The sequence below is a fragment of the Neomonachus schauinslandi genome, chromosome 2 (assembly GCF_002201575.2).
Source record: "Neomonachus schauinslandi chromosome 2, ASM220157v2, whole genome shotgun sequence".
NCBI lineage: Eukaryota > Metazoa > Chordata > Mammalia > Carnivora > Phocidae > Neomonachus > Neomonachus schauinslandi.
The window spans coordinates 40416899-40442959 of record NC_058404.1 but is presented as its reverse complement, the minus strand read 5'-3'; the positions used below and the strand labels follow the sequence as shown (position 1 = coordinate 40442959).

The following is a 26061-nucleotide window of genomic DNA, read 5'->3' as shown; positions in this document are numbered from 1 at the left end:
TACCTCCTCCCATAGATAAAACAAGCATATAGCTACATATACAACAATTCCCTCTAAAAAAACACCTGAAAACTAGCTCAGCAGGTCTTCCACAACCAAGAATTAAAAGGCCACATCCAGATGGGTAAGAAAAACAGAGACACAATCTCTCCAAAAACCCCACCCCCCACATGTGACCCACACACACCAGGAGGAGTTGGGAGGGATCTCCTACACACAGAGCTTCTCTCTGAGAAGCAAAGGGTTTGTGCTCCACATCCAGCACCCCAATCCTTGGGACCTAACCTGAGAGATAAGCTCCCAAAACATCTAGCTCCAAAAACCAACAAAGCTTACATCCAAGAGAAACATAGGGCTCCGGGGAATGGGAATTCGGCTCTTAGAAGGCTCATGCACAGACTCTTGATCCAGGACCCGGCACAAAAGTAGCAGACTGAAAAGCATCTAGAGCACATGTGAGGGAGATTCATTTGCTAACACTAAGGCATCTGCCCAAGGGCCAAAAGCCTGTCAGTACTCTCTGGGGACAAAGGCACTAGAAGATGCTATTTTGGGCACTCTCCTTCTACCTTCTAGTGCCAACAAAGGCAGGCAGCATCTTTACACTTTCTCTCTACCGAGCTGGCACCAACCCACTGTGTGACCCGGTGGGCTAGTGCCCTGCCCCTCCCTGTTGCTCCTGTGGTTGCTGCTGGACTCAGCAGGTCTGAACAATCAGAGAGACGGTTTGAGAGATAATCAAGAGCTAGGGCAAGGTTAAAGATAAGGTTCATCTCCTACACAGGGCTACTCCTTCAAGACTAAAAGAGGTAGCTGTTTCACTTAATACATAGAAACAAACACAGATAGTCAGCAAAACAAGGAGACAGAGGAATATATTCCAAATGAAAAAAACAAGATAAAATCCCAGAAAAAAAGAGCAAAGTTTTAGAATGCATACAAATTTTACTTGCTATTAACTTAAAATAGACCATTATATATCCATCAACATGATATACCACATTAATGAAATGAGGATTGAAAATCATATAATCATCTCAATAGATGCATTTGACAAAATTCAACATACACTCATAAAAACTCTCAGCAAAGTGGGTATAGACAGAATGTACCTCAACATAATAAAGGCCATATATGGGAAGCCTTCAGTCAACATCATATTCAAATAGCAAAAAGCTGAAAGCTTTTCTTAAGACCAGGAATAAGACAAGGATGCCCACACTAGCCAATTTTATTCAACATAGTATTGGAAGTCCTAGCCAGAGCAATTAGGTGGGAAAAAGAAATAAAAGTTATCCAAATTGGGAAGGAAGAAGTAAAACCATCACTATTTGAGGATATGGTTTTACATAGAGAAAACCCTAAAGATTCCACCAAAAAACTGCTAGAACTAATAAACAAATTCAGTAAATTCGCAAGGTATAAAATCAGTGTACAGGCATACCTTGTTTTATTGTACTTCACAGACATTGTGTTTCGTACAAATTTAAGTTTTGTGGCAAGCCTACATCAAGCAAGTCTATTGGCACAATTTTTTAAAAGCATTTGCTCACTTCTTGTCTCTGTCACATTTTGGTAATTCTTACAATATTCCAAACTCTATCATTTTTATCATATTTGTTATGGTGACCTGTGATCAGTGATATTTGATGTTACTACTGTAATTATTTAGGGACACTATGAACCACACCCATATAAAACAGCAAACTGAATCAATAAATGTGTGTGTTTTGACTGCTTCATCAACTGGCTATTCTTCTGCCTCTCTCTCTCTCCCTGTGCCTCTATTTCCAGAGGCACAACAATACTGAAATTAGGCCTATTAATAACCCTACAATGGCCTCTAAATGTTTAAGTGAAAGGAAGAATCAATCAATGTGGCAAACTACATTGTTGTCTTATTTTAAATTGTCATAGCCACCCCAACCTTCAGCAATGACCACCCTGATCATCCAGCAGCCATCAACATCAGGGCAACACCCTCTATCATCAAACAGATTTCAATTCACTGAAAGTTCAAATGATAGCATATTTTATCAATAAAGTATTTTTAATTAAGATGTGTACATTGCTTTTTTAGGCATGATGTTATTGCAAACTTAATAGAGTACAGTATAGTGTAAACAGAACTTTATATATGCACTGGAGAACAAAAAAAATTATTTGGATTGCATTACTGTGATATTTATTTTATTGTGGTGGTCTGGAACTGAACCTGTAATATCTGTGAAGTATGCTTATATGAAAATCTGTTGTGTTTTTATACACTAACAATGAACTATCAGAAAGAGAAATTTTTTGTTAGATTTTATTTATTTATTTGTCAGAGAGAGAGAGAAGGAGAGCACAAGCAGGGGGAGTGGCAGGCAGAGGGAGAAGCAGGGTCCCCACTGAGCAAGGAACCCAAAGCAGAACTCGATCCCAGGACTCCGGGATCATGACCTGAGCCAAGGACAGTCACCTAACAGACTGAGCCACCCAGGCATCCCTCAGAAAGAGAAATTAAGAAAACAATCCCATTTACAATTGTATCATAAGAATAAAATACCTAGAAATAAATTTAACCAAGGAAGTCAAAAAGACCTATACACTGAAAAATGTAAGACACTGATGGAAGAAACTGAAGAAGACACAAATAAATAGATATTCCATACTCATGAATTGGAAGGACCAATAATGTTTAAAAATCAATATTGTTAAAATACCCACATTATGCAAAACAATCTACAGATTCAATGCAATTTCCAATAAAATTCCAATGTCATCTTTCACAGAAATAGAACAAACAATCCTAAAATTTGTGTGGAACCACAAAAGATCTTGAATAGCCAAGGTATCTTGAGAAAGAAGAACAAAGCAGGAGGCATCACACTTCTGGATTTCAAACTATATTACAAAGCTATAATAATCAAAACAATATGGTATTGGCATAAAAACAGACACACAGATGAATGAAATAGAGAGCCCATATGAATATGGTCGATTAATTTATGACAAAGGAGGCAAGAATATACAATGGGGGAAAGGAGAGTCTCTTCAATAAATGGTGTTTGGAAAACTGGACAGCCATGTGCAAAAGAATTGACCACTTTCTTATACCATACACAAAAATTAACTCAATACAGATTAAAAACCTGAATGGAAGACCAGAAACCATAAAACTCCCAGAAGAAAACAAATTGTAAGCTCTTTGACATCACTCTTGGCAATATTTTTTTTTATCTGACTCCAAAAATAATGGCAACAAAAGCAAAAATAAACAAATGGGACTACATCAAATTAAAAAGCTTCTGCACAGTGAAAGAAACTAACAACAAAATTAAAGGGCAATCTACTGAATGGGAGAAGATACTTGTAAATCATATATCTGATAAAGGGTGAAAATCCAAAATATATTAAGAACTTATACAACTCAACAACAACAACAACAACATAAACAATTCAACTAAAAAATGGGCAGAGGATCTGAATAGACCTTTTTCCAAAGAAGACATACAAATGGCCAACAGGCACATGAAGAAATGCTCAACTTCACTAATCATCAGCAAAATTAAAATTAAAACCATGATTATCTCCCATCTGTCAGAATAGCTATTATCAAAAAGACAAAAAATAATAAGTATTGAGGACATGGCAAAAAGGGAACCCTTGTGTACCCTCAGTGGGAATGTGAATTGGTGAAATCACTATGGAAAACAATATAAAGCTCCCTCAAAAAATTAAAAATCGACTACCATATGATCCAGCAATTCCAATTCTGGGTATTTATGTAAGGAAAATGAAAAACATTAGCTCAAAAAGATATCTGCACCCTGATATTCATTGCAGCATTATTTACAATAGCCAAGATATGAAAACAATGTAAATGCCTGTCAGTGGATGAATGGATAAAGAAATTGTGGCTGGTCTGTTTATCTATCTATCTATGTATCTATCTATCATCATCATCTATCTATCCATCTACAGTGGAATACTACTCAGCCACAAAGAAGAATAAAATCTTGCCATTTGCAACATGGATGGACTTTGAGGGTATTATGCGAAGCAAAATAAGTCAGACAGAGATAGATAAATAGCATATGATTTCACTTATATGTGGAATCTATTAAAACAAAACAAAACTCATAAATACAGAGAATAGATTGGTGGTTGCCAGAGGGGAGAGGAGTTGGGGGGGTAGGTAAAATGGGTGAAGGAGACCAAGGGGTACAAACTTCCAGTTATAAAACAAAGTCATGGAGATGGAATGTACAGTGTGATGACTAGTCAATAATATTGTATAACATATTTGAAGGTTGTTAAGAGTAATCTTGACAGTTTTTATCAAGAAAAAAAGGTTTTGTAACTTTATATGAGGATGGGTGGTAACTAGACTTATTGTGATGATCACTTTATAATGTATACATATATTGAATCATTATGTTGTGCACCTGAAACTAATATAATGTTACATGTCAATTTTACTTCAATTAAAAAAATAATTGGGCCATGAAAAGCACTCAATAAATGCCAAATAAACACACACACACATACACATACACACACACATCATGCTTTCATGTCCAGTACTGGCCAGAAATTCTTCTTCCTCCATTAAAGACTCTTCAAAATCATGTCTGGATGCCAGATGCACTCTTCCTTCCTCTGTTGTGTGAACCACTCCCCTACAGGAAAGGAGTGTGGAGTTGAGGCTCCACAGGAAAGCACCAAAGGAAGGCTCACTTAAGAAATCAACTAAGTTATGTATTCATTTTTTAAATTCACCTACATTCTCTTTATTCTTTTGGTATTGATTCTTTTATTCCTTCTCATTTTTTCCCTTCCTTCTCCTTATGCTTCCTCCTTTGGTCAGAACCTAACAATCAGAATTGATTTGTTGTTTCATCAATACCTACTTATTATACTTCAGAGGGCCTCAGCCTTAGCTTTGTTTCCTCCAGAGGGGGCTTGAAAGTTTAATGTGGTATCTGCAGGTCTTGGACTGTGAGCCCAGGGCTGTGAGTAGAGACTGGAGTGGGGTCCTGTACCCCAATAGCTGGTCCCGAGCTAGTACAGCCTTGAGGGCAGTTCCTGTACACCTTTTCATCAAGGCACAAAGGTGCTTTATGTTAGGAGAGAAACACAGGTAGTGGTTCCCTTCACGCTTTCCTGAATTTAGTAAGGCAAATGAGCTAGTTAATTTAACATGGTATAATAACCCTGTAAAGATTATGTGTCAGAATTTTTTTTTTAATTTTGGATATGCCACTGATTAGATAGCTCTGTGATTGTTAACCTTGTTTTTGCCTTATTTCTTTCAGCTGCAGAATGGGGTCCAGATAATATCTAGATTCCTTCTCATCCTAAACATTGTATGATTTACATCTTTTAATGAGAACTTATAAAGATGTAGTGTTTAATCCCAATGAGGGTTGGCAAATGTGGTTATATACATTCCATATGGGTATAGACTCCACAAGGGAAAGTCTGCCCCCTTTCACATTTCTCTATTTGTATAGTATGATCTGTCATTTATTGGCCATAACTTTCTACTATACTAGATGCTGTACAAATTTCTTTGTCATTAAAATACTAATATGCCAATAAAAACCAACTTTCTGTCATGAACTTAACAATGACACTCACCACTGTGGCCATAAGCTGGCTCTTACCTAACATACCCTTAGGAAGAGGCAAAGTGTGTCACCTTACCCAAGGGTAGAATGAACTCCAATTTCCAGTTGGAGAAAAGTCTTCAGGCAAACAGTATAATGGAGGGAAATGGTTTGGTGGAGAGGGCAAGACTTGCTATGGGGCAGAACTCGAGCTACCTCCAGGAAAGATAAGGAAGTGACTGAGAACACCTGGAGTCCTGGTGTGAGTGGGAAGTCTTTGGTCTAGAGAGGGAAGTGCTTTCCTCAACTAGATGGCCAGAGGGAACATCTGGGTTTCATAACCAGGAAGCAGTGAAAGGAAGGAAAGAAGTGAAAATTAGATATTTTGAGGCAGCCACAATGAGCCAGACACTGTCACTTGTTGCATTGCATTTAAATAACAAGCTGGGTTTGGTGGACCATCCATTTCCAGACAAGGTTGGGGCATTTAACTTTAGGACCCAAACCTGACAGATGAATATCTACCTTCATGTTTGTTTTAGGAAAGTCTAGGGATTTCCATTCCTACTCCTTCAAAATCCATAACTAATTAATTTTGTTTCCATATATTTTAGTGGTTCTCAAGCTTGGCCACACATTAGGGTCTCCTGGGAGGCTTTGAAAAAAATGTTGATGTCTGTGTGCCATCCCATTCCAATCAAATAAGAACCCCTTCGGAGAGCAGGGGTTTACTATTTTTACTATTTTACTATTTTACTATTTTACTATTTTACAAATAGTAAATAGTAAATCTCCCTAGGTTATTTTCATATGTGCTTGACACTACTTCTATGCTCACTGGCAGTGAACCCGTGTAAAACTAGAATGAATTTGTATGCTTTTTGCAAAGATTGCAAGAAGAGAGATGTTAGGAAATCAAAACCTGATTCTGAATCTGGTCCAAGGAAGAGATGAGACTTTGGTTTGTTAGTATTAGGAGACTTACTCAGAGCTACCTGGGCAGGTCCAGGGAATGCTACAATACTAGCAAAATCTTGTTTCTGCTCCTTTCTCAGAGCTCCGATCTGTAAAAAAACAAAACAAAACAAAACAAAACAAAAACAAAAAAACAGCACTGGTTAACACAGCTGTTCACAGATGTCCCATATTACTTGGGGTAGAAGTTGTCCAATTCCATCCACAAGCCTCAGATCAGCAGTTCCTCTGGGCCACAGGCTGCTTACCACTGCATTACAGAAATATAAGAAACACAGAATGCCCTAACAGTAACTCAGAGCATGGATTTTCAGGAAATATGTTCATAAAGGTAATTCAGGGAAAAACACTAAAATTAGAATATTTCAAAGATGAATGTAAAGACCAACAATTTATCTTGATATTTATGAGAATTAAAAAATAAAAGCTCAGAGTCATAAAGAAATGAAAATAGTTCAAAATTAAACCTGCTAGCAGAAAACTGAAATCATAGTACATCTTCAATATATTTTTTTATGATTGATGACTTAACAGAGATTCATTTTGAGATCTGATTAATTTTTAGTAAAGTTGAAATGTTTTAGTCTTTTTCTTTCACATCTACTTCACATTCACTGTGGGACAAATGTATAACTTCTTTAAGAATTAAAAATGTGGTTAGGGGGCACCTGGGTGGCTCAGTAGACTGGGCGTCTGCCTTTGGCTCAGGTCATGATCCCAGGGTTCTGGGATTGAGCCCTGTATCGGGCTCCTTGCTCAGCAGGGAGTGGGCTTCTTCCTCCCCCTCTGCCTGCCACTCCCCCCTGCTTGTGCTTTCTCTCCTTCTCTCTATCTGTCAAATAAATAAATAAAAACCTTTAAAAAGTGTGGTTGAGGTTTCTGATGTTGATGACAAAATATGACAGGAAAAATATTATTGGTATTTATCCTATTTTATTTTTACAAAGAAAATATCTGAGGGTAACTTCCATTTCTGTGGAACATAAATTGACCTTTACTTATGGAAAGTGAAACGTCTTTCTGGCAGCAACAGGAATTCTGTGTTGCACATCTCCAAAGGGTGCCTTACACTTTGTAGTCTCTGCTTGGCGTCCCTCCAGTGGTACAGTACCACACCTGGGTAGCAGGGTTCTTGAACAACATTCTAAATGGAACGTCAATTAATGTCTATTAACATGTAGGCTATTTGTTTCATGGTATCCATTACTACAAATAAATGACAAATTAAAAAAAACTACCATATAGTAAATAGATATTTAGTTTTTCTCTTGGAACACTGGTCCTGATGGGCATTGGGGCACTCCTGAACCATGTGCTGGGGGCACGCATGGTGCCTGTCTCTGACCTGCCAATGGCCAGCCAGCAGTAGGTGCTCAGCACCCATGTCCTGCCAAGGCCTGGTTGTCCAGACCTCCCATCTATCAGGAGTGTTGCCAGCACATGAAGGTAGCAGTCCTCCCCATAGTCCATCCTAGGTCACAGAATGGGGGAAATGTTTTCTATTGAGAGGACTGGCCCAAAGGGAGGATAAAAGTAATTGAGGGTCTCATGAGTAAATAACAGAGCCACTTGATGTTTTTTTGGAATAATCTGAAACATTTTAATTGTCTACTTTTGAATTTAAGGGAGGGGCGCCTGGGTGGCTCAGTCGGTTAAGGGTCTGCCTTTGGCTCCGGTCATGATCCCAGGATCCTGGGATCGAGTCCTGCATTGGGCTCCCTGCTCAGCGGGGGGGTCTGCTTCTCCCTCTGCCTCCACCAGCCGCTCGCCCTGTTTGTGCACTCTCTCTGTCAAATAAATAAAAGCTTAAAAAAAAAAAGAAATTAAGGGAAAAATATATTTTCTGCTGCAGATTATGCCAACTAAAAGAGAAAATACTGGGAAATGGGAGAGAGGAAACAAAAAGGAAGGTGCTAGAGGATAAGGGGGACAAAGTAAAGATGGAAAAAGAACTACAGAAATAAGAGGAGGGGAAGGGAGATACTTACAAATACAGGAAAGAGGCACAGGACAAGAAGGATGGGAGGGAAAAGGGAGAGAAAAAAGAAGAGATACCAGGCTCCACACTGAGTGAATGATTACAGTATTTGTGTGCAGTCGGCATTCATTTGGGCAGTCAACATCCATTCAACTAACACGCACTGAACACCTGTTGTGTGCCTGGGTGTTGGGTAAGATTCAAACTGCATAGGATTACTCCTTGCGATCAAGACGTTTATGATTTCAAAGAGGCATAAAACATACATGCAGCTATGTATGCCAAGGATGGCAGCAGGAGGCCTGGCTGTCTGCTCTCTGCCATCCCCCAGTGTCACCACAAGGCCCAGCACTTAGGGAGGGTTCATTACCTGGTTCTTGGATGTGTTAAATGCTAACTTGTGATACAAGTGCTATAAACATAGAGGAGGCAGGGGTTGCTTCTGGCTGAGGAGAGGGTAGACAGGAAAGGGTTCCTAAAGATTGATGCTTGAAGAATAGGTAGGATTTTTATAGGCCAAGTTATAGGGCAAGATGTTTTAATTAATTAGCTAATTAATTAACTAATTAATTAATTAAAGTAGGCTCCACACCCAGCATGGAACCCAATGCATGGCTTGAACTCATGACCATGAGATCAAGACCCAAGCTGAAATCAAGAGTTGGATGCTTAACCAACTGAGCCACCCTGGTGCCCCTGGGGCAAGACATTTTAGACAAAGGCCACAATGTGAAGCTGCAGAGCCTATGTAGGTTTAAGAGCCTGGAAAATGCCAGATTATCTGAATGCAGGGTTTGTATTAGGAAGATGATAAAGCTGAGGAAGATTGATGCTAGATTGTCCTGGTCCTTGAAAGTTGCAGGAGGTTTAGTCTTACTTGAGACAAGAAGGAGTGAGCATCAAAGAATTTTAGCAACCAAATATGAAAGATTAGAGTTAATGTTTAAAAAAGACTAATTTGGCAACTGCATTCAGAAATGTTTGACCTGGAGAGCCTGGAGCAGAATTTCTGAAAGCGTGAAACGTATGTAACTCCATCTTTGATCTAATTACTTGGAGTGCTTACTGCCTGGGCCTCACAGACATTATATTCCCCAGATCTGGGGTGAGGTCCTGGATCTGCATTAAATTAGTTATCCAGTATATGAAATTTTCTGTACACAAAAGCTATCTAAAACCGGCTTAGAAACAAGACCAATGAGGAGGTATATTAGTTATCCATTGCCATGTAACAAATATCCTCAAACTTAGTAGCTTAATACACATTTACACACATTTACTACCTCAATGTTGTAGGTCAAGAATTGGAGAGTGGCTTAATTAGGTGGTTGCATGAATTTGCACTGAAGCCATAAGTCAATGCAGCAGTCATCCAAAGGCTTGACTAGGGCTGGTGGATTCACTTCTAAATTCATTCTGTGGCTGTTGGCTCAGAGTCCTCAGTTCCTCCCCAAAGGTTTGCTCATGACATAGCAGTTGGCTTCCTTCAGAATGAAAGATCCAAGAAAGACACACACACACACACACACACACACACACCAATGCAAGCTACAAGATCTTTTTTTTAATTATTATTTTTTTAAATTTCAACCTTTATTTTTAAATGTTAAACTTACTACAGGCTGATCAAGAAAGATCAAATTCGACTTCTTTAAACATGCAATATTTGAAATTAGAAAATTCTGGCTTAAAAACTAGTATTTTTTAAGTTGCAAGACCATTTCATGAAGATGTTGCCCATTTCGAATAGTGAATAAGATCTCTCTCTTCTTTTTTATTTTATTTATTTATTTATTTATTTATTTATTTATTTGAGAGAGAGACAGAGACAGAGACAGAGCACAAGCAGAGGGAGCTGCAGGCAGAGGAAAAAGCAGGATCCTTGCCAAGCAAGGAGCCCGATATGGGACTCAATCCCAGGACCCTGGGATCATGACCTGAGCCAAAGGCAGTTGCTTAACCCACTGAGCCACCCAGGCATCCCTCTCTCACTCTTCTTTTTAAGACCAGCAAAGACCAGGGATATATTTCTTTGGGTTTTCCAAATATTCCATCAGTTTCCTCTCCCCAGACAACACCTTTGTTTTTGTTAGCATCAGAATAAGAAAATCCTGGTGTTTGTCCTGTTTTTCACCCAAAGAGGCCCCAGAGATTTGGACCAGTCTTGTGTTTTCCACTTTTTTCCACTGTGTGGCACTGAGCACATTTTTGAATAAAGATCTTCTTGCCTGCTTCAGCATCTCCCATTTCACTCACAGGGTCAGCAGCTCTGCCCACTGCCTGCCTGGAGAACATTTAGCAGTCACCCAGGTACATGCGTTGCAAGGTTGAGGCTGGTGTTCCCACAGTAGTGCCTCAAAGACCTGCGCTGGAGGCCCAGCCTGGCATGCGTTTACAGGTCTTCCATAACCTAATCTCAGAAGTGACATACGAGGAGGTGGGGATGGATCACTGAGGCTAACTTGGAGTCTAGGTACCACAGAAAGCAAAATCCAAGGTCTGAGCGTGAAGTTGTAACTTGAAATTACAGTACGTGATGTGAAATAATATAAGCTAATGTGTTTGAACACTCACCACATCCAGGAACTATTCTAAGCACTTTACATGTATTATCTCATTTAATCCTCACAACAACTTCATTGTTATTACCCAGAAGGGAAAACTGAAGTACAGAGAGGTTAGTAGCAAAATGGAAGCACTGCTATAAAGAAGGACATATCAGGACATGAACAGAATTTGAGTGTGGGGGAAGGTAACTGGCTATGACCAGTGTCATATGGAAATTTTACTGGCTGATGAACCACCATTTATAGTTCTTCAACTGCTCAATCCATGCAGTGTTAGGATTCATTTTCAGCTGGCCACAGCAGCTACCCAGGGGCAAATGACAGTCCAGCTAAATGCACCCACAGGCCATTCATTTAATAAGCAGTGGGAACCAAACCTAAACCAGAAATTCTCCCCTGATAGGATCCCTAGAATGGTTCCTAAATAGCTAGGTCTCAAGGACTCATCTCTGCCCCCAAGGCTCTTTCTAACTTTGCGTATCTTCTGCAGTCTGGAGAGGTTAGGAACAAGAAAGTTTCATTTTTGAAGGAAGTAAATCAGACCCCTGAATTTATCAAGTAGACTGTGGAGAGGACTCACTCTCATTGTGCTCTCACTCCCACAATGCTCACTGTTTATTACATTTCTCCCCAACATGTGCAATCGGGGGTTGCCCAAAACAGGCTGTTTTTCTGCACACATCCTGAATGTTCCTCCACAACGGAAAATGCCCTCCAATGTTTCTACTCTGCTTCTGCCGAACTTTCCCGTACTCAGTCAGCTCCTCCCTTCATGCACCACCCCAACCTGTTCTTGCTGCAATTCACAAGATTCCTTTACCTTCTTCCCCTTTCATTTTTCCTTCTCTGTTGTTTTCAGTCTCCATCTTTCCAGCCTTTTGCCTCCTTGATCCTGTCCTACAAAGCCACACCGGTACTGACAAGTGTCTGAGTGTCTGATAAATTACTTAATGTCAACAAAAAGGGAAAAAAAAAGTAAACTCCAGAGACCTGAGGGGTGAGCTGACTTGGCCTGCTGGGACTCAGTGTAACTGAGAAGGGCCTCCCCGCCTCCTCCGCAGGCTCCACCTTGCAGGAAACCTTGAGCTCTGAAGTGGAGAGGGGGCCGGGCCCGCTGATATTTTAATAAGTTCCGCAGGTCCCGAGATGGCGCGACAGGCCTTCACAGACTGCAGGTGGAGGGCAGTGGCCTTGCCGCCCCAGACCCCCGGCAGCTCGGGGCAGTGTGCGGTCAGACAGCGGGGCCGGGATGCAGGAGGCCGCGCGGCCTCGCAGACGTCTGGCCCTGGAGCGTCTCCAGGTGCCCGGGTGGGGCCGTGAGCGCCCAGTCAGTCACTCCGGCATGTGGGCCGCGGGTGGGGCGGCGCGGGCGGGCCGGGGCTGAGGGACACTGTTTGCCAACATCTCAGCCGGAGTGTTTGTCCAGCCAGCCTGTGCGGCTCGCCGGCACCTCTGCCTTGCCCTCCCTTCCTTCCCCGACAGCTTCTGGCGGCCCAAGTGGACGTGGTGTTGCTTCGTCAGCCTCCGAGGCGAGCGCAGGGCCCTGCACCGGTAGGTGCCTGGGGTGGGCGAGGGAGGTCCAGAAAGGGGAGGGCGAGAAGACTGGGTGTGTTGTCGGAAGGGCTCGAGGGGGAGCGCGGAAGGCGCGGGGGTGAGGGGCATTGGGGGAGGCCCGCGGCGACGCCTGGGCCCAGGCCGGCCCCTGCCCCTCCCGAGGGGCCCCTCCACCGCGGCCCGGGCGGGCGGCCGGTGTCCGGTGTCCGGTATCGGTGTTCGGTGTCTGGAGCCGCCGGCCGGTGAGCGGCCGGGGCGTGTGGCCACGGTAACGGGGAGTCCCGAGGGGGCGCTTAGGCCGCAGCGCACTCGGGAGGTCTGGGGGCAATTCTGGGGCGTCGGGCGGGCCTCCGTGTGCCTGAGGCGTGTGCGTGCGCACGTCACTGAGCCCGGGGCGGGCCGGAGGTGGCCGCGTGGAAGGGTCGGGCTAGCCTAGAACTTCTGGACTCTAGCAGAACAGCCCCGGCGCCCCGCGGGTCTCGCGTCTGTCCCGGCCTCCGGGGCTCCTGCACGCCCACCCTCCCGCCGGCCCGCGACGGGCGCCCCCGCCTGCGTCCCCGCAGCGACTGCACCCGCGGACGAGCGCTCCCACGCACGTGGGGTAGGGCCGTGCGGACCTCCCTCGCCCCAAACCTTCTGGGAGAGGCCCGGGAACCGCTTTCCCAGGGCGCCGGCACGCAGGGCTGCCCTGTGGGGTTCGGGCGCCGCGGGAGGGGGGGGGGGTCGGCTTCAGGGCCGCGCGTCGCCGCCCGCCCGCTGGAAGGTAGACCCAGACGGTGGCCCCAGGCAACCCGGCGACGGTCTTCTTCAGCCAGGTGGGCACCCCTGCCCGCTCCTGCCCTCGGGGTTCACGCGGGCGCCTGAAGGGGTGGGCGTGGAGATGCTAGTTTGTCGGTTTTCTGAGTTCTCATTCCCTTCGCAGGGGCCACAGAGAAGAAGCAATGCACCTCTCTCTAAACTTAGGCTCCTCAGCTCCTAAAAGGTGTTTTGTTTTTTTTTTTTTGAAGTAAACTCTACCCCGAGGTCGGCTCGAACTCAGGACAAGGAGATCGAGAGTTGGGTGCTCTACCGACTGAACCAGCCAGGCACCCCTCTAAAAGGCTTTTGATTGCCTGCTTATCAGAAACAACTTGAAGCTTTTAAAAGTGAATAAATAGGGGCGCCTGGGTGGCTCAGTCGTTAAGCGTCTGCCTTCGGTTCAGGTCATGATCCCGGAGTCCTGGGATCGAGCCCCGCATCGAGCCCCGCATCGAGCCCCGCATCGAGCCCCGCATCGAGCCCCGCATCGGGCTCCCTGCTCAGCGGGAAGCCTGCTTCTCCCTCTCCCACTCCCCCTGCTGGTGTTCCCTCTCTGTGTCTCTCTCTGTCAAATAAATAAATAAAATCTTAAAAAAAAAAAAAAAAAGTGAATAAATAAATGAAAGGCATATGTGGGCATAGATTTGGTACATGAGTGGAATTTTCTAGATAAATCCGTATGTACAGTAACTTCAAATTTCTGAAGAATGGTATATATGTACAAAACTTATCAAATTGCTGTCACCTCTGGTAAATTCATTTTATCCTCAAAAATAGCCTTTTGCAGATAAACTTTATTAGGTAAAGTTGAATAAGATAAGTGAAAGTATGAAAATAGTTGGCCATTTTAAAAGAAGTAGAATTCAAACTATATTCTTTTTTTTAAGATTTTTATTATTTATTTATTTACTTATTTGGGAGAGAGAGAGCAAGTGGGGGGGGAGGAGCAGAGGGAGAGGAACAAGTAGACTCCATGGTCAGTGCAGAACCAGAGGTAAGGGCTGGATTCCACCACCTTGAGATCCTGAGCCAAGCCAAGAGTGGGCTTGCTTAACTGACTGAGCCACCCAGGCGCCCCCAAACTATATTCTTAATATTAAGGTCTTACTGTCCATATACATTATTGCTATGGTTTAGGCTTTATCTCAGGCTTTTCCTCCCCTAAAGTCTCAGAGTCATTAAAAGCACAACTTTTATTTTGTTGAGCAGGGCTATGGAAGATGTGAGAATCAGGCCAAATCTGTGGTATCCTGGAAAACAACTGATCCTATCACCCTTTAGAAATAAATAGCAGATGTGGACTTGTCGCTTGTCATTTCTCTCTTTTTAAGTAGGGTGCTATACAAGAAGAAAACCGAGTTAGCTTTTCCTTTTTTTGGATCTTGAATAACTGGAAGTTTGCTGCACTCAGTTTGTTAGATGGGGATAGTCATTCTAAGTTTGAATCAATGTCTGTGGTTGTCCTGTGAGGGAGTGAAAGTGGGAAAAACCCTGGTTAGTTTCCTTCTTCCTATTTCCTCTACCCTGGCTCCACTTGTCTGGTGCAACTTCACATAGACTCTATGACATAGTCTTCAAATTACAAAGATGTATAGGTAGGCCCTCATTTCACAGATGAGAAAACAGAGTAGTGAAATGACAGCTGAAAGTCATGCCGCTCTTGGATGGGAGTCATACAGCTCTTGAGAAGCCCACGTTGGGGTCCTTGCTGGGTGTTCTGTGAGCACCCTGTGCTGTTTGAGTTTTCCATCTTCGAGCGTAAGGGAGGAAGGAGTTAATTTAGACCAGCTGGGAATCAACAGCCTTAGAATAGCATGCATAGGGCGCCTGGGTGGCTCAGTTGTTTGAGCGACTGCCTTTGGCTCAGGTCATGATCCTGGAGTCCCGGGATCGAGTCCCGCATCGGGCTCCCTGCTCGGCGGGGAGCCTGCTTCTCCCTCTGACTCTCCCCCTCTCATGCTTGCTCTCTATCACTATCTCTCTCAATAAATAAATAAAAATCTTTAAAAAAAAAAAAAAGAATAGCATGCATATTATTCAGCTGCCTGACCTCAAGGTAGTTGCCAGCTGAGCCCCCAGGTATTCTCTGAGGACACAGGGAAGCCAGTGTCTTTCCTCCAAGATCTAGTAGTTAACTTTAATGCTAAAAATCCATGTTTGCTAGAAAAGGCAAAACAAACCCAAATTAAAACTGTGAAAGAGCTTGAGTATCTCATCACAGAGGTACCATGGAACTCTTCACACCTGTGAGAGGCTGGACCATTTATGCTGCTCCTAGCGGCTGTGAGAGAGGAAACTGAGAACACTAAGTGCCCGGTGAATAAAGCAGGCAAACAACATCCATGCCTGGGCCACCATGACAGTTCCCTGCTGCCCTTCCTGGGGGGGTGGGGGGAGGTTTTTTCGATATCTGGTCTCCCCTCAGCTTATCTACAGTACCTAGATAAGGCTTCTGCCCCTCAGAGGCATTATGTCATGCACCTTCAAGTCAGCATTTATGTTGCTGCAAAAATTTGCTGGTCTTCATTCTGAAATTTCGCATATGGTACCATGTCCTGGGATGTGCTGATTCTGGGCTTACAAAGAAGCTCTACTATACTAGTGGAGTCAGTAGAGCTTAGAGCCAACTGCCCAGCTCTGCCACTTTCCATCTTCTTCATCTGTGAAACAGGGATAGGGAGGGGCTGAATCCCAAGGGTAATTGTGAAAATGAGTTAAAACACGCAAGGTGCTTAAGGTAGTCCTGGCACAGCGTGTGCAAGCTCTTATTGTCAGGAGTACTCTGGGGTGGAGAAAAGGAACAATGTGAATTTGGCACTTTCAGGGTTTCTGTTTTTAGGCCACACCATCACTGTTGCTAAGATTCACCCCACTCAAAATGGGGAACAGAACACAAAACCTGAGGCTTCACTGGGTTCCTCCTTTTCTACCATGTTTTATTTCTGTGAAAGCCAATCATTGGAGTCAGGGAATGTGCCAACATAAGGACATTTACTGGAACATCAGGGAGTCATTCACTTTGGTTTTTTTTACCACTCAGAACACTGGAGTCAAGTGTGCTGAGGAAACAAATCCTTCCTGTGGTTCCTGTGAAGACAGAGCTCAGCCTCTGGCAAACTCTCATTTAGTGGAGATTTAGTTGGCCCTGCCCCTCAAGAAGGTTGTCGGGACCCAAGAGTCAAAAAAAGCATTACAGGACGTCAATTCTTTGGCTGGTATAGCCTTTGAGGGTCATCTTTCAAAGCAAAATACAAACGTAGGAAGGGAGCCTGGGAGCGACATGACTGACTGAGAGTCAAACACTGCTTTTAATTGTTTTTGAAACTTTTCTCTTTTTTTTTCTTTTAATTTTTTTAGATGGGGAGGGATAACAGGAGAGGGAGAGAGAGAATCTTAAGCAGGATCCATCCTCAGTGTGGAGCCCCACTTGGGGCTCGATCTCATGACCCTGAGATCATGACCTGAGCAGAAATTAAGAGTCCAACACTTAACCAACAGAGCCACCCCTAAAAATTTTCTCTTAATATTGTTTTCCATTTGAGTTCCAGTAGTTTGAATGCTGCAGGAGATTATAGGATGCAGTTAGCAAGAATAGTTGTAGCCTCAATAAAGGTCCCAGCTACACAATGGATAGAGAATTTAACTATGTGCTGTGTATGCAAACATTCTGGAGTACCCTGACTGTTGAACATGCTTGTGTAAATGAAGAAACAGCTTTGCAGGGAAGAAGAAGAGGGGAAGCTGCAGGGGACTCCCAGGGAGCTTTACAGTCTGGCCCGTGGAAATGACAAGGTGAAGGAACTAAGAGCAGCCAAGGTATGACTAAGTGATAGTCTGAAGTTTATGAGTGTTTGCACTTAGTTTGGCGAAACAAGGTATTTGAGAGGCATGGCTAGATGGTGAGATTATTTGAGCATTGTGCACACCAAATTACTAGTCAACTTCTTAAACATAGGTGATCCTGAAAAGTCGCAGGAAGTAAGCTTTTTTGTGTATCCTGTTATATTGAAAAAAAAATTAAAAGTCTTAAAAAAAATCAACCAAACAGAAATGCGTAAATGAGGGAAACCCCAGTGGAATTGTCCCTCTCTCCCAACCACTCTGAACCCACTTGTGAGTGCGTGAGTCTGTGGCTTCTTGTTAAAGGAGCCCTCTAAGAAACTCTTTTGTATAGCAGGGATCCTTTGTAACAAACCTCTTCATTCCCCCAGTTTTTCTGGTCTGTAAATTTAGATTTTAATAAATTAGATATATGAACAGGTACATTTAAAACCTGGTGATCTTCCAGAGTGTACACGAATGTTTTCTCCTGTACCTACACTATTATGGTTCTGGTAGGTTGTCTGGAATTGCCTTGTCCTTCTTAGAAGTAGCACTAAAGGGGAAATGGGAAAACTGCATTGTGGTCTAATTTCTATTTCTTCTTTTTCCTTCCTTGAGGATGACCCCATTTTGGTTTGGTTTGGGTTCGGTAATTCTGTGAAATCTCAAAAACAGTATTTTCTTTTGAAATAAGTTGTTTGGAGAGAACCGTTTAATTTCTTCCTGTGCCTCTTTTTTCTTTTATTCTTTTCTCAGCCGTACAGTTGGTGGTTAGACTCTGAGGTAATAATACGTTTGCTTAGTTGGGAGAAGGCCAAACTTCTGTTAATTTTTTTTGTTTCCCTGAGATTGACCTGTAAAAAGTTAGGGTTTGTTTTGTTTTGTTGATAAAGTATCTGGAAATTACGGGATAGGGGTTACACAAACTCTTAACAAAGCATGCCTCAGCTTTTCTTCTTCTTTCACCTGAAATGAAAAGTGATACTGTATTTCCTCCAAGCTTAATTCATGAGCCTGCCCCTGCCTGGCGTCTACATTTTAACGCTGCCAGCTTTTTGCCTGTTGCCCTTTGCAGGTTCATGAACAGCATTTTGGACCGTATCTTTGCTGCCAGGAACCAAGAGCCGGTTCGCTGAATTATCGTCCCAGTCACTAGGATTGCTGCGAATCTCTGGGAAGGTCTGCGGGTACGTCCACGTGCCAACGAGGCACACCTGGAAGCCATTTTCAAGAACTTTTGTCACAGGTGTAAAAGACTCCAGGCCTGCAAAGATGCTGAAACAGATACTATCAGAGATGTACATAGATCCCGATCTGCTGGCAGAGCTTAGCGAAGAACAGAAGCAGATCCTGTTCTTCAAGATGAGGGAGGAACAGATCCGCCGATGGAAAGAAAGAGAAGCAGCAATGGAAAAAAAAGAGTCCTTGCCAGTGACGTCCAGGCCAAAGAAAGGTAAACTTACCTGTGTCTCTTCTGTGAATGTGTTAGTACCGTGGCTCCCGGCTTGCTTTAATAGTTCGCACTAGTCAGAAGCAAGTCAGGTGCAAGTTCCAGTTTGGTAGATGGACCCTAAATGTTGTTGAGATTCTAATAGTTCAATTTATCAGCTTGAAGTTTATACTTACGTGCACATACCCACACATGCACAGCATTTACCATGAACTTGTGTGGCCGTGAAGCAGATCTCTTACTTGAAACCAGACTGACCTTAAGCTGAAGTAGAAAGTCACCTGTACAGTTTGATTTGAGGGGTCCTAAGGAAGGGCTTCTCTCCCACTTATTGTCACTGGGGTCTGTGTCCTACTACCAGCAAAGGAAGGCATTGTATGAGCATTTTTATAGCAATTATGTTTACATTTCTTAGACTTTAAGAGATTTTTCTTTGCGTTATCTTTTTTTAGGGAAACTCCCTCTTAAAATGCAAATACTGCGGGGCACCTGGGTGGCTCAGATGGTTAAGCGTCTGCCTTCGGCTCAGGTCCTGATCCCAGGGTCCTGGGATCAAGCCCCACACCGGGCTCCTGGCTCAGCAAGAAGTCTGCTTCTCCCTCTCCCTCTGCCTCTCTCCTTGCTCATGCTCTCTCTCTCTCTGTGTCTCAAATGAATAAATAAAATCTTTAAAAAAAAGTGCAAATACTGCTGTGGGTGGGGGGGGAAGTCATACTACACATTTTTTTTAAGTAATCTCTATGCCCAACGTGGGGCTCAAACTCATGACCCCGACATCAAGAGTCGCATGCTCTACCGACTGAGCCAGCCAGGCGCCTCCATACTACACATTTTTTTAATGTGAGTTAATTTTTCAGCTGTACTTCTTCCTGACCCAAGGAATCCCTGATTGCTTGAGAGATCCTTTTGAGACCATGAGGGAGAAATTCTTGTACATCAAGATTTAAAGCATAGGGCGCCTGGGTGGCTCAGTTGGTTGAGCGACTGCCTTTGGCTCAGGTCATGATCCCAGGGTCCTGGGATCGAGCCCCGCATCGGGCTCCCTGCTCTGCGGGGAGCCTGCTTCTCCCTCTCCCACTCCCCCCTGCTTGTGTTCCCTCTCTCGCTGTGTCTCTCTCTGTCAAATAAATAAATAAAATCTTTAAAAAAAAAAAAGATTTAAAGCATATACACACGCAGACGTATAAAAGCATACATTAACCACCTTTGCTCTTCGCCCTCCCCCAGCACAAATTCTGTCATGGATGAATACCTAAGTTGTTTAAAAAAACAGTTTTCAAGGTCACCCACAGAGGCATTCAAGACCAATTTCTCCTCATTTTTCATTAAGCCAGGAAAAATAAAATGTGATAAAACCACTCAGGGTTTCAGAGATGGAGAAAATGAATCTCACTTGCATGCTGGTATATACAGACTCAAAAAGGAAGTCAGTTTAGTGACCTTTACCTTATACTGCCTTTATTTAAAACCTTTCCAATTAAGCCTTTATAATGATATGGAATAAATATGAATATCTCATTTATTACTATTATCAATAACAGCTATTTGTTAAAAACGTGTTTTATCAGACACTATGCAAAGCACTTTTATATACAGTATGTCTCATCTTCACAAAACTTCTGCAAAGTGGTATTGTCTGTTTTAGAGGTGGAGAAACTTAGAATCAGCAGAGTTAAGTATTATATGCACAGTCACACCACCAGTAGGTACCCAGATTTTTTGGATTTCACAGTACTCTATACGACCCGAAGTAGAATTTTTCCTTCAGTAAGTAACATGTCCAAACTGAAGCATGGCCCTTTTACCTTTCTTAACTGGCTTATACATCTCCCTGCATTCTTGAGCCAGAGTTATCAGATAGAGCTGGACCTCTCTGGGCACCATTATTCACTGTGAAGAGAGCACACTGATGTGTTGTGTAATTTTGGGACTAGTGAGAGCTGAAGGGTTCTTGCCCCTAATGTCAGTGGCCCAGACACTTTGTAAGATTTTGGGGTTCTCACGTCTGCTGAAGTGGTCTCCTTGTGACTACTTAAGACAGTAATTTCATTTCTTTGCTTAAATTCTTTTTTTGCAGAGTTTGAATCTACCTCTTAGAAAATCTATATTATTTTATTAAATGATCATTTAAAAAGTATGTTAATATATGCAGTGAACGTTCTATCAGTATTTCATGCCAGAAGTTTATTACTCCCTTAAATTTAACACTTGGAAAAATACATTTTACACTAAGTTAATTCTCTCTTGTGACTACAGAAAAAGAAAAACTTTGAGATTCTTTCCCAACTTCCTCTAATAGCACTTCTCCATCTTTCATCTTCTTCTGCCTTTGACGAGAAAGCCAAGATAGTACAAGGCAGTGTTACACCTGGTGCTCCCCAGGGGTCTATCTGTGCTGCGGGCCTACTGTGTGCTTCTGCTCTTTTTGGGCCTGTGCTCCCAGCACCCCCCCCCACACCCACCCAGCTTATACCCCCTGACTTTAGTGCTGCTTTTTCTTAGCAGTTCTTAGCCAGACTGCAGCTTTGGAGATTGTCCTTTTCTTGGTTCTTTAAATATATCTTATGCCGTCCCTCCCCCTCATTCCTTCGCGCCATTGTAGCTCATTACTTGGCAGTTCTTTCATTGTCATCTGGTCATTTTCTTCTCTATACAGTCCACTGTGGTGAGTTTTCAGAGCATCACTAAAATGTTAGGATATTGTGTATACCAGGAACATTTTAGCAGTCTTATGGCTAAAGTAGAAAGGACTGAAAAGCAATTAGAAATATGGATTTAACTTAGTAATAGATCAGAAAAGCATTTTAAAATGTCATGGGAAAATGTGATTTTTAGAGAGGGAGAGAATTATGTACCTTGTCTGCCTACTGGGGGACACGTAATTGGAGGTCTAGAGCTCTGTGTGCAGGATGGTAGCCCCTAGCCACGTACGGCTGTTGAGCACATGAAATGCGAATGGTCTGGATTGAGTGTGTTAGAAGTGTAAATTACCAGATTTCAAAGACTTGATATGAAGAATAATGTAAAATACCACGTTAATAATTTTATATTCATTATATATTGACATGATAATCTTTTGGATAACATGGGCAAAATAAAATTTATTAACATTAATTTCACCTCTTTCTTTTGCTCTTGTAATGGGGCTACTAGAAAATGTATAATTACAGACGTAGCTCACATTTGGACAGTGCTGCTCTAGACTATAAAAATAGCACCACTGAGCTGATGGTGTATCAGACCCGAGCTCAGTGCTTAAATGTATTATCTCATTAAATAATCACAGCCAAGCCGAAGCTGCATTACTGTTCACATTTTACAGATGGAGGAAAGTGAGACTGGGACATTAACTGGCTTGCCCAGGGCAACAGCTAGTAAGTGATAGAGCTGCAATAGACCCTGAGTCTGACTCTCCCAAAGCAGGTGCTGTTAACGAACATGCTACATGTCCAGCTTACCTGGAGCTTAAGACATTATTTTTGTCTGCAGGTGCCTTGCACACATCTAAGACGTATGCTTGCGTCAGGGCCCTGCCTTTGTTCTGTGTGATTTCTTTCTGGTAACACAAACAGTAGAGGCCTTCACTAAGTAGAGGATTGCCCAGCACTTGTTTCATTGGGCCTCCAAGCAGACAAAAAGCTAAGCAGTAGGCTGGGATCTGGTTGCTGTGTGTGGTGCAGGAGGGGCTGTGTGTACCCTTGAAATGGACTTGGATTTGTGAAACTTCATTTGCTGCATTCTCGTTGCTACCAGGTGAACAAGTTCCCTTATGCAGAGCCTTCCCTTTTTCATGAAATGACCAGAAACCTGCAGTGGCCCTTCCTCCCCTCCCTTCATGCTTGAAGTCCCTGCAGTGACCTCCACTGATGGATTCAGTTCTGATCTAGTTGACTCCTCAGCCTCATTGGATTCTGGAGTTGCCTCTCTGAATCTCTTTCTTGATGTCCTGGATCTCTTGCTTTCTCCATAATGGTCTCTTTTTTATCTCTACCTGACTCCTGAATGTCCATATTCCCCCAGGGTGCCTCGCTCTGCACTCCTGGCTTGTAACCTGGAGGTGGGGTTGACAGGCTCATAGACTCCTTTGATAATTTAGTGAGAGCCTGGATCAGGGAAATGCACACAGACAACATTTTGTGTATAGTTTTACAATGTTCACAGGCTCCCTAAATCTTGTTCACAGACTCTCAGGTTCACAACTTCTCTGTGGTTAAGGTCTAGGTTTAGGTTAAGGTCTCTGTATTTTCTCCCTGGGGCACCACTTCTACCTTTTTTTTTAGAGAGAGAGAGCATGAGTGGTGGCAGGCTGCAGGGGGTTGGGGGTTTGCAGTGGGCAGAAGGAGAGGGTAAGGGAGAATCCCAAGCAAGCTCTGTGCTCAGTTTGGAGCCGGACACAAGCCTACGACCACGACCCTGAGATCACGACCTGAGCCAAAATCAAGAGTCAGAGGACCAACCGACTGAGCCACCCTGGAGGCCCCCGCTTCTACCTTTTAGGGTTAAATACCACCTATATGCCAGCGATGCTTAAACCCATACTGCCAAGCCTAGCCTCTCACCTGCTTTGGCCTCAGTGGCCATTCCCTAATGAGTACTCCCAGTCAGATGATCCATAAGCTCATCAGTGTCACCTCAGTCCTCCTCACCACCCCCAGGCCTGACCCTGCCTCTCATTCTCTGTTATAATCAGTGGCACTGCTTTTTCCCTTATCACTGCAGCCAGAAACCTGGGAGCCACACTGCTAGTCACTGAACCCTATAGATTTTACTTCATCTGTTCCTTTGCCTAGAGCTTTTCCCTTCCCAAGGTGCTGGTCTGTTAGGATGTGCCAGCCGTAAGCATTATATTTATGCTATTTCATGTAAACCTCACAAGAACCTGGGATGGTACATGTTGTCACCTTTCTTCTTACAAATAAGGAGACAAACAGAGAGTCATTTGTATGGTCACTGGTAGAGCCAGGATTTGAATCCGGGTCCAGATCTACTCCAAGTCTGTTCTGAATCACTGGTTCTGGCCCTGTCTCCTGTCCCCCTAACTCGGGGCTTAGTAGTTTAGCTGGGCTTATCTTATTCCACGGTGAGCACCCACCTGTGGGTAATTACTGATCTCCTCTTCCCGTTCACCTTCCTGAGTCCCTGGATGAAGCTGGTCTCCTCTCCTGACTCAAGTTCTCACTTGTCTACAGCACCACTTGCTATAGCCCAAACACCGTGCAGGTTCTCCAACTTCCTTTCGTCCTTTTGTCTCTAAAATAAACGTAATAATTATTTAAAATTTTAGGATGGACTTTGATATTAGCAACTATAAGATTATGAACCCTGGTTAACAAATCTAGCAAACAGTGGGGAAAGCAACAGTCGTAAGTAATTTCAGCAAGTCTCTATGGGACTCTGCAAGCACGTGGGGGTGGGTTTCACCCTCTCTTGGCCTGTCCTGCTCTTCAGGGCTGGTGGGGAACATGATGGTGACCCCATGCTCGAGCTTGCTCATCAAAGCCCTACATTCTTTGTCCTGGCCTCCCTTTTGGTGGGTTTCCCTTTTGCTCTCAGAAGTGTTTCAGTTTGGACAGTGCATTATGAGGCTGCCTTAAACACAGGTCTTGCAGTCTCACAGACTGGTTTTGAATTCTGGTTCTAATTTCACTAGCTCTGTGATCTTAAGTTAAATACCCTCCCTGAACCTCAACTTCCTCATTGTAACATGGAGTTAGTAATAGCCTTGGGTGGTACTCTAAATATTTAACGGTAGACATGGCATGGGCATCAGTTAGAAGGGACATGGCTATAGTACTTGAGTCCTAAAGGTGCCCACCAGCCTGGCATTCATCTTTTTGTTTCTGGATGTGGGGGTGGGGTCCCTAGAGGAGAGGACAGAGTGGCAGGAGATACTTGAGAGGTTGGGAGTTTAGGGAAGTGTATCATATTTTAACAACTGGGCACTGGTAGGTGCTGCTGTCAGCCCTGATGATACTCCCATTGTGTTTAATACGTAAATTTTTTAGGAGGCCCCTGGTGTTGATGCTCTGGCATCACTCAAGTTTTTGGTCTTCTCTTTGTAGGGACATGGTATATAATTCTCTCTCCATCTCTTATCCTCGCCTGTTACTATGGTTGTCCTTCTGAACTGGATCTAGTTGGAGTAGAGACCAGTTGTTGACTGTCTGAATCACAGTCTTAGTTTGGGGAGAGACCTGGGAGTTGCATTAACCTGCAGCCGAGATGATCCACACTGATACTTCCAGTCTCTCCTGCTGCACCCCTGGTGGGCCCACCATGTGGGGAGAAGTCAGACACAATGATGATGTGAGCAGTGTCACACACTAAGGCTGGAATAAGCCTGGCCATTCCCATGCCAAGGACATGTGTTGCCCCATTTTTTATGTGATATTTCACAACATTGCCTCGTTAGAGATTGTATATGGTGAATGAGGTGGGGATGAGAGTCTCTGTGCAGCAGTTCTTTGTGGTGTGGTACGAAGCAGGACTGATCCACTGTTCTAGAAAAGTTGGTTTTAGAAGTTCTCAAGAATCCCTAAGCTAGCAAACATGAAGAACATTGTAGCATACAAACATGATTCAAGGACTGGAAACCTTATAATTAAATGGAAGTGCTATGAAAAGGTCCCTCTCTTACTGTCCTCTGATTAAAGACTGCATATAATTTCAAGGTGAAGTAGACAGAAAATCCAGAATGTGTGGATAGCATTAAATTATAAGATGCAGTACCTGCCCCAGTAGGATCTCTTAAGTGTATACCTTTACCTTGAGGAAGTACACTGGGGACAGAAATGTGGGTGTAGGTCTATCAGTTTTCAGCTCTTAGCAGACAGGAGCTTTTTCTCCTCTTCTTGTCAACATTTTCTTCCTTACCTATTCTCTGCATACTCCTCCTGCCATCATTCCCCTGCTCTGGTCCCTGGCATCCTTCTGCTCTCCCCTCCCAAAACCCCAAGTGTAAAACTTGTCCCTGTTTCTTCTATTTAAAGAAATCTTTCAACCATCCATACTCCTAAGCTGCCCTTTATGTCTCAAAGGCCTGTAATATAGTGCCCGGGAACATAGCAGATGCTCAGTAAATATTTGTTGAACAAGTAACTGAATTTTCTTTTACTTCCTTGCTAATAAACTTCCCCAGAGCACATACTTACTTACAACCTCCACCTTTTACCATCCTTTCTGTCCTGCTTTTGTAGCCTGTCCCCCGCCTGTCTCCCTAAAAATACCCTCTGAGGTCAGAGACTTCTGAGACCCTCCTCAGGGGTCTCCATCCCCCTTTCTATGTCTCCAGGGCATGGAGCACCATTTCTCTTGACCCCATGG

The 26061-nt window shown here is 43.4% G+C and overlaps 1 protein-coding gene and 1 pseudogene across 3 annotated transcripts in view; one reads left to right on the top strand and one right to left on the bottom strand.

Annotated features, from left to right (window-relative positions):
• Nucleotides 1-10269: 10269 nt before the first annotated feature.
• Nucleotides 10270-10794, bottom strand: LOC110573145 (annotated as a pseudogene).
• A 1711-nt stretch (nt 10795-12505) lies between these two features.
• SH2D4A (SH2 domain containing 4A) overlaps nt 12506-26061 on the top strand; it is a 66521-nt gene continuing 52965 nt past the window's right edge. For all 3 annotated transcript variants that reach the window (XM_021681602.1, XM_021681601.1, XM_021681603.1), the window contains exons 1-2: nt 12506-12665; nt 18364-18741. In XM_021681602.1, the coding sequence (XP_021537277.1) occupies nt 18561-18741 (181 nt within the window). In that variant the 5' untranslated portion in view covers nt 12506-12665; nt 18364-18560. The remainder of the gene's footprint in view (nt 12666-18363; nt 18742-26061) is intronic.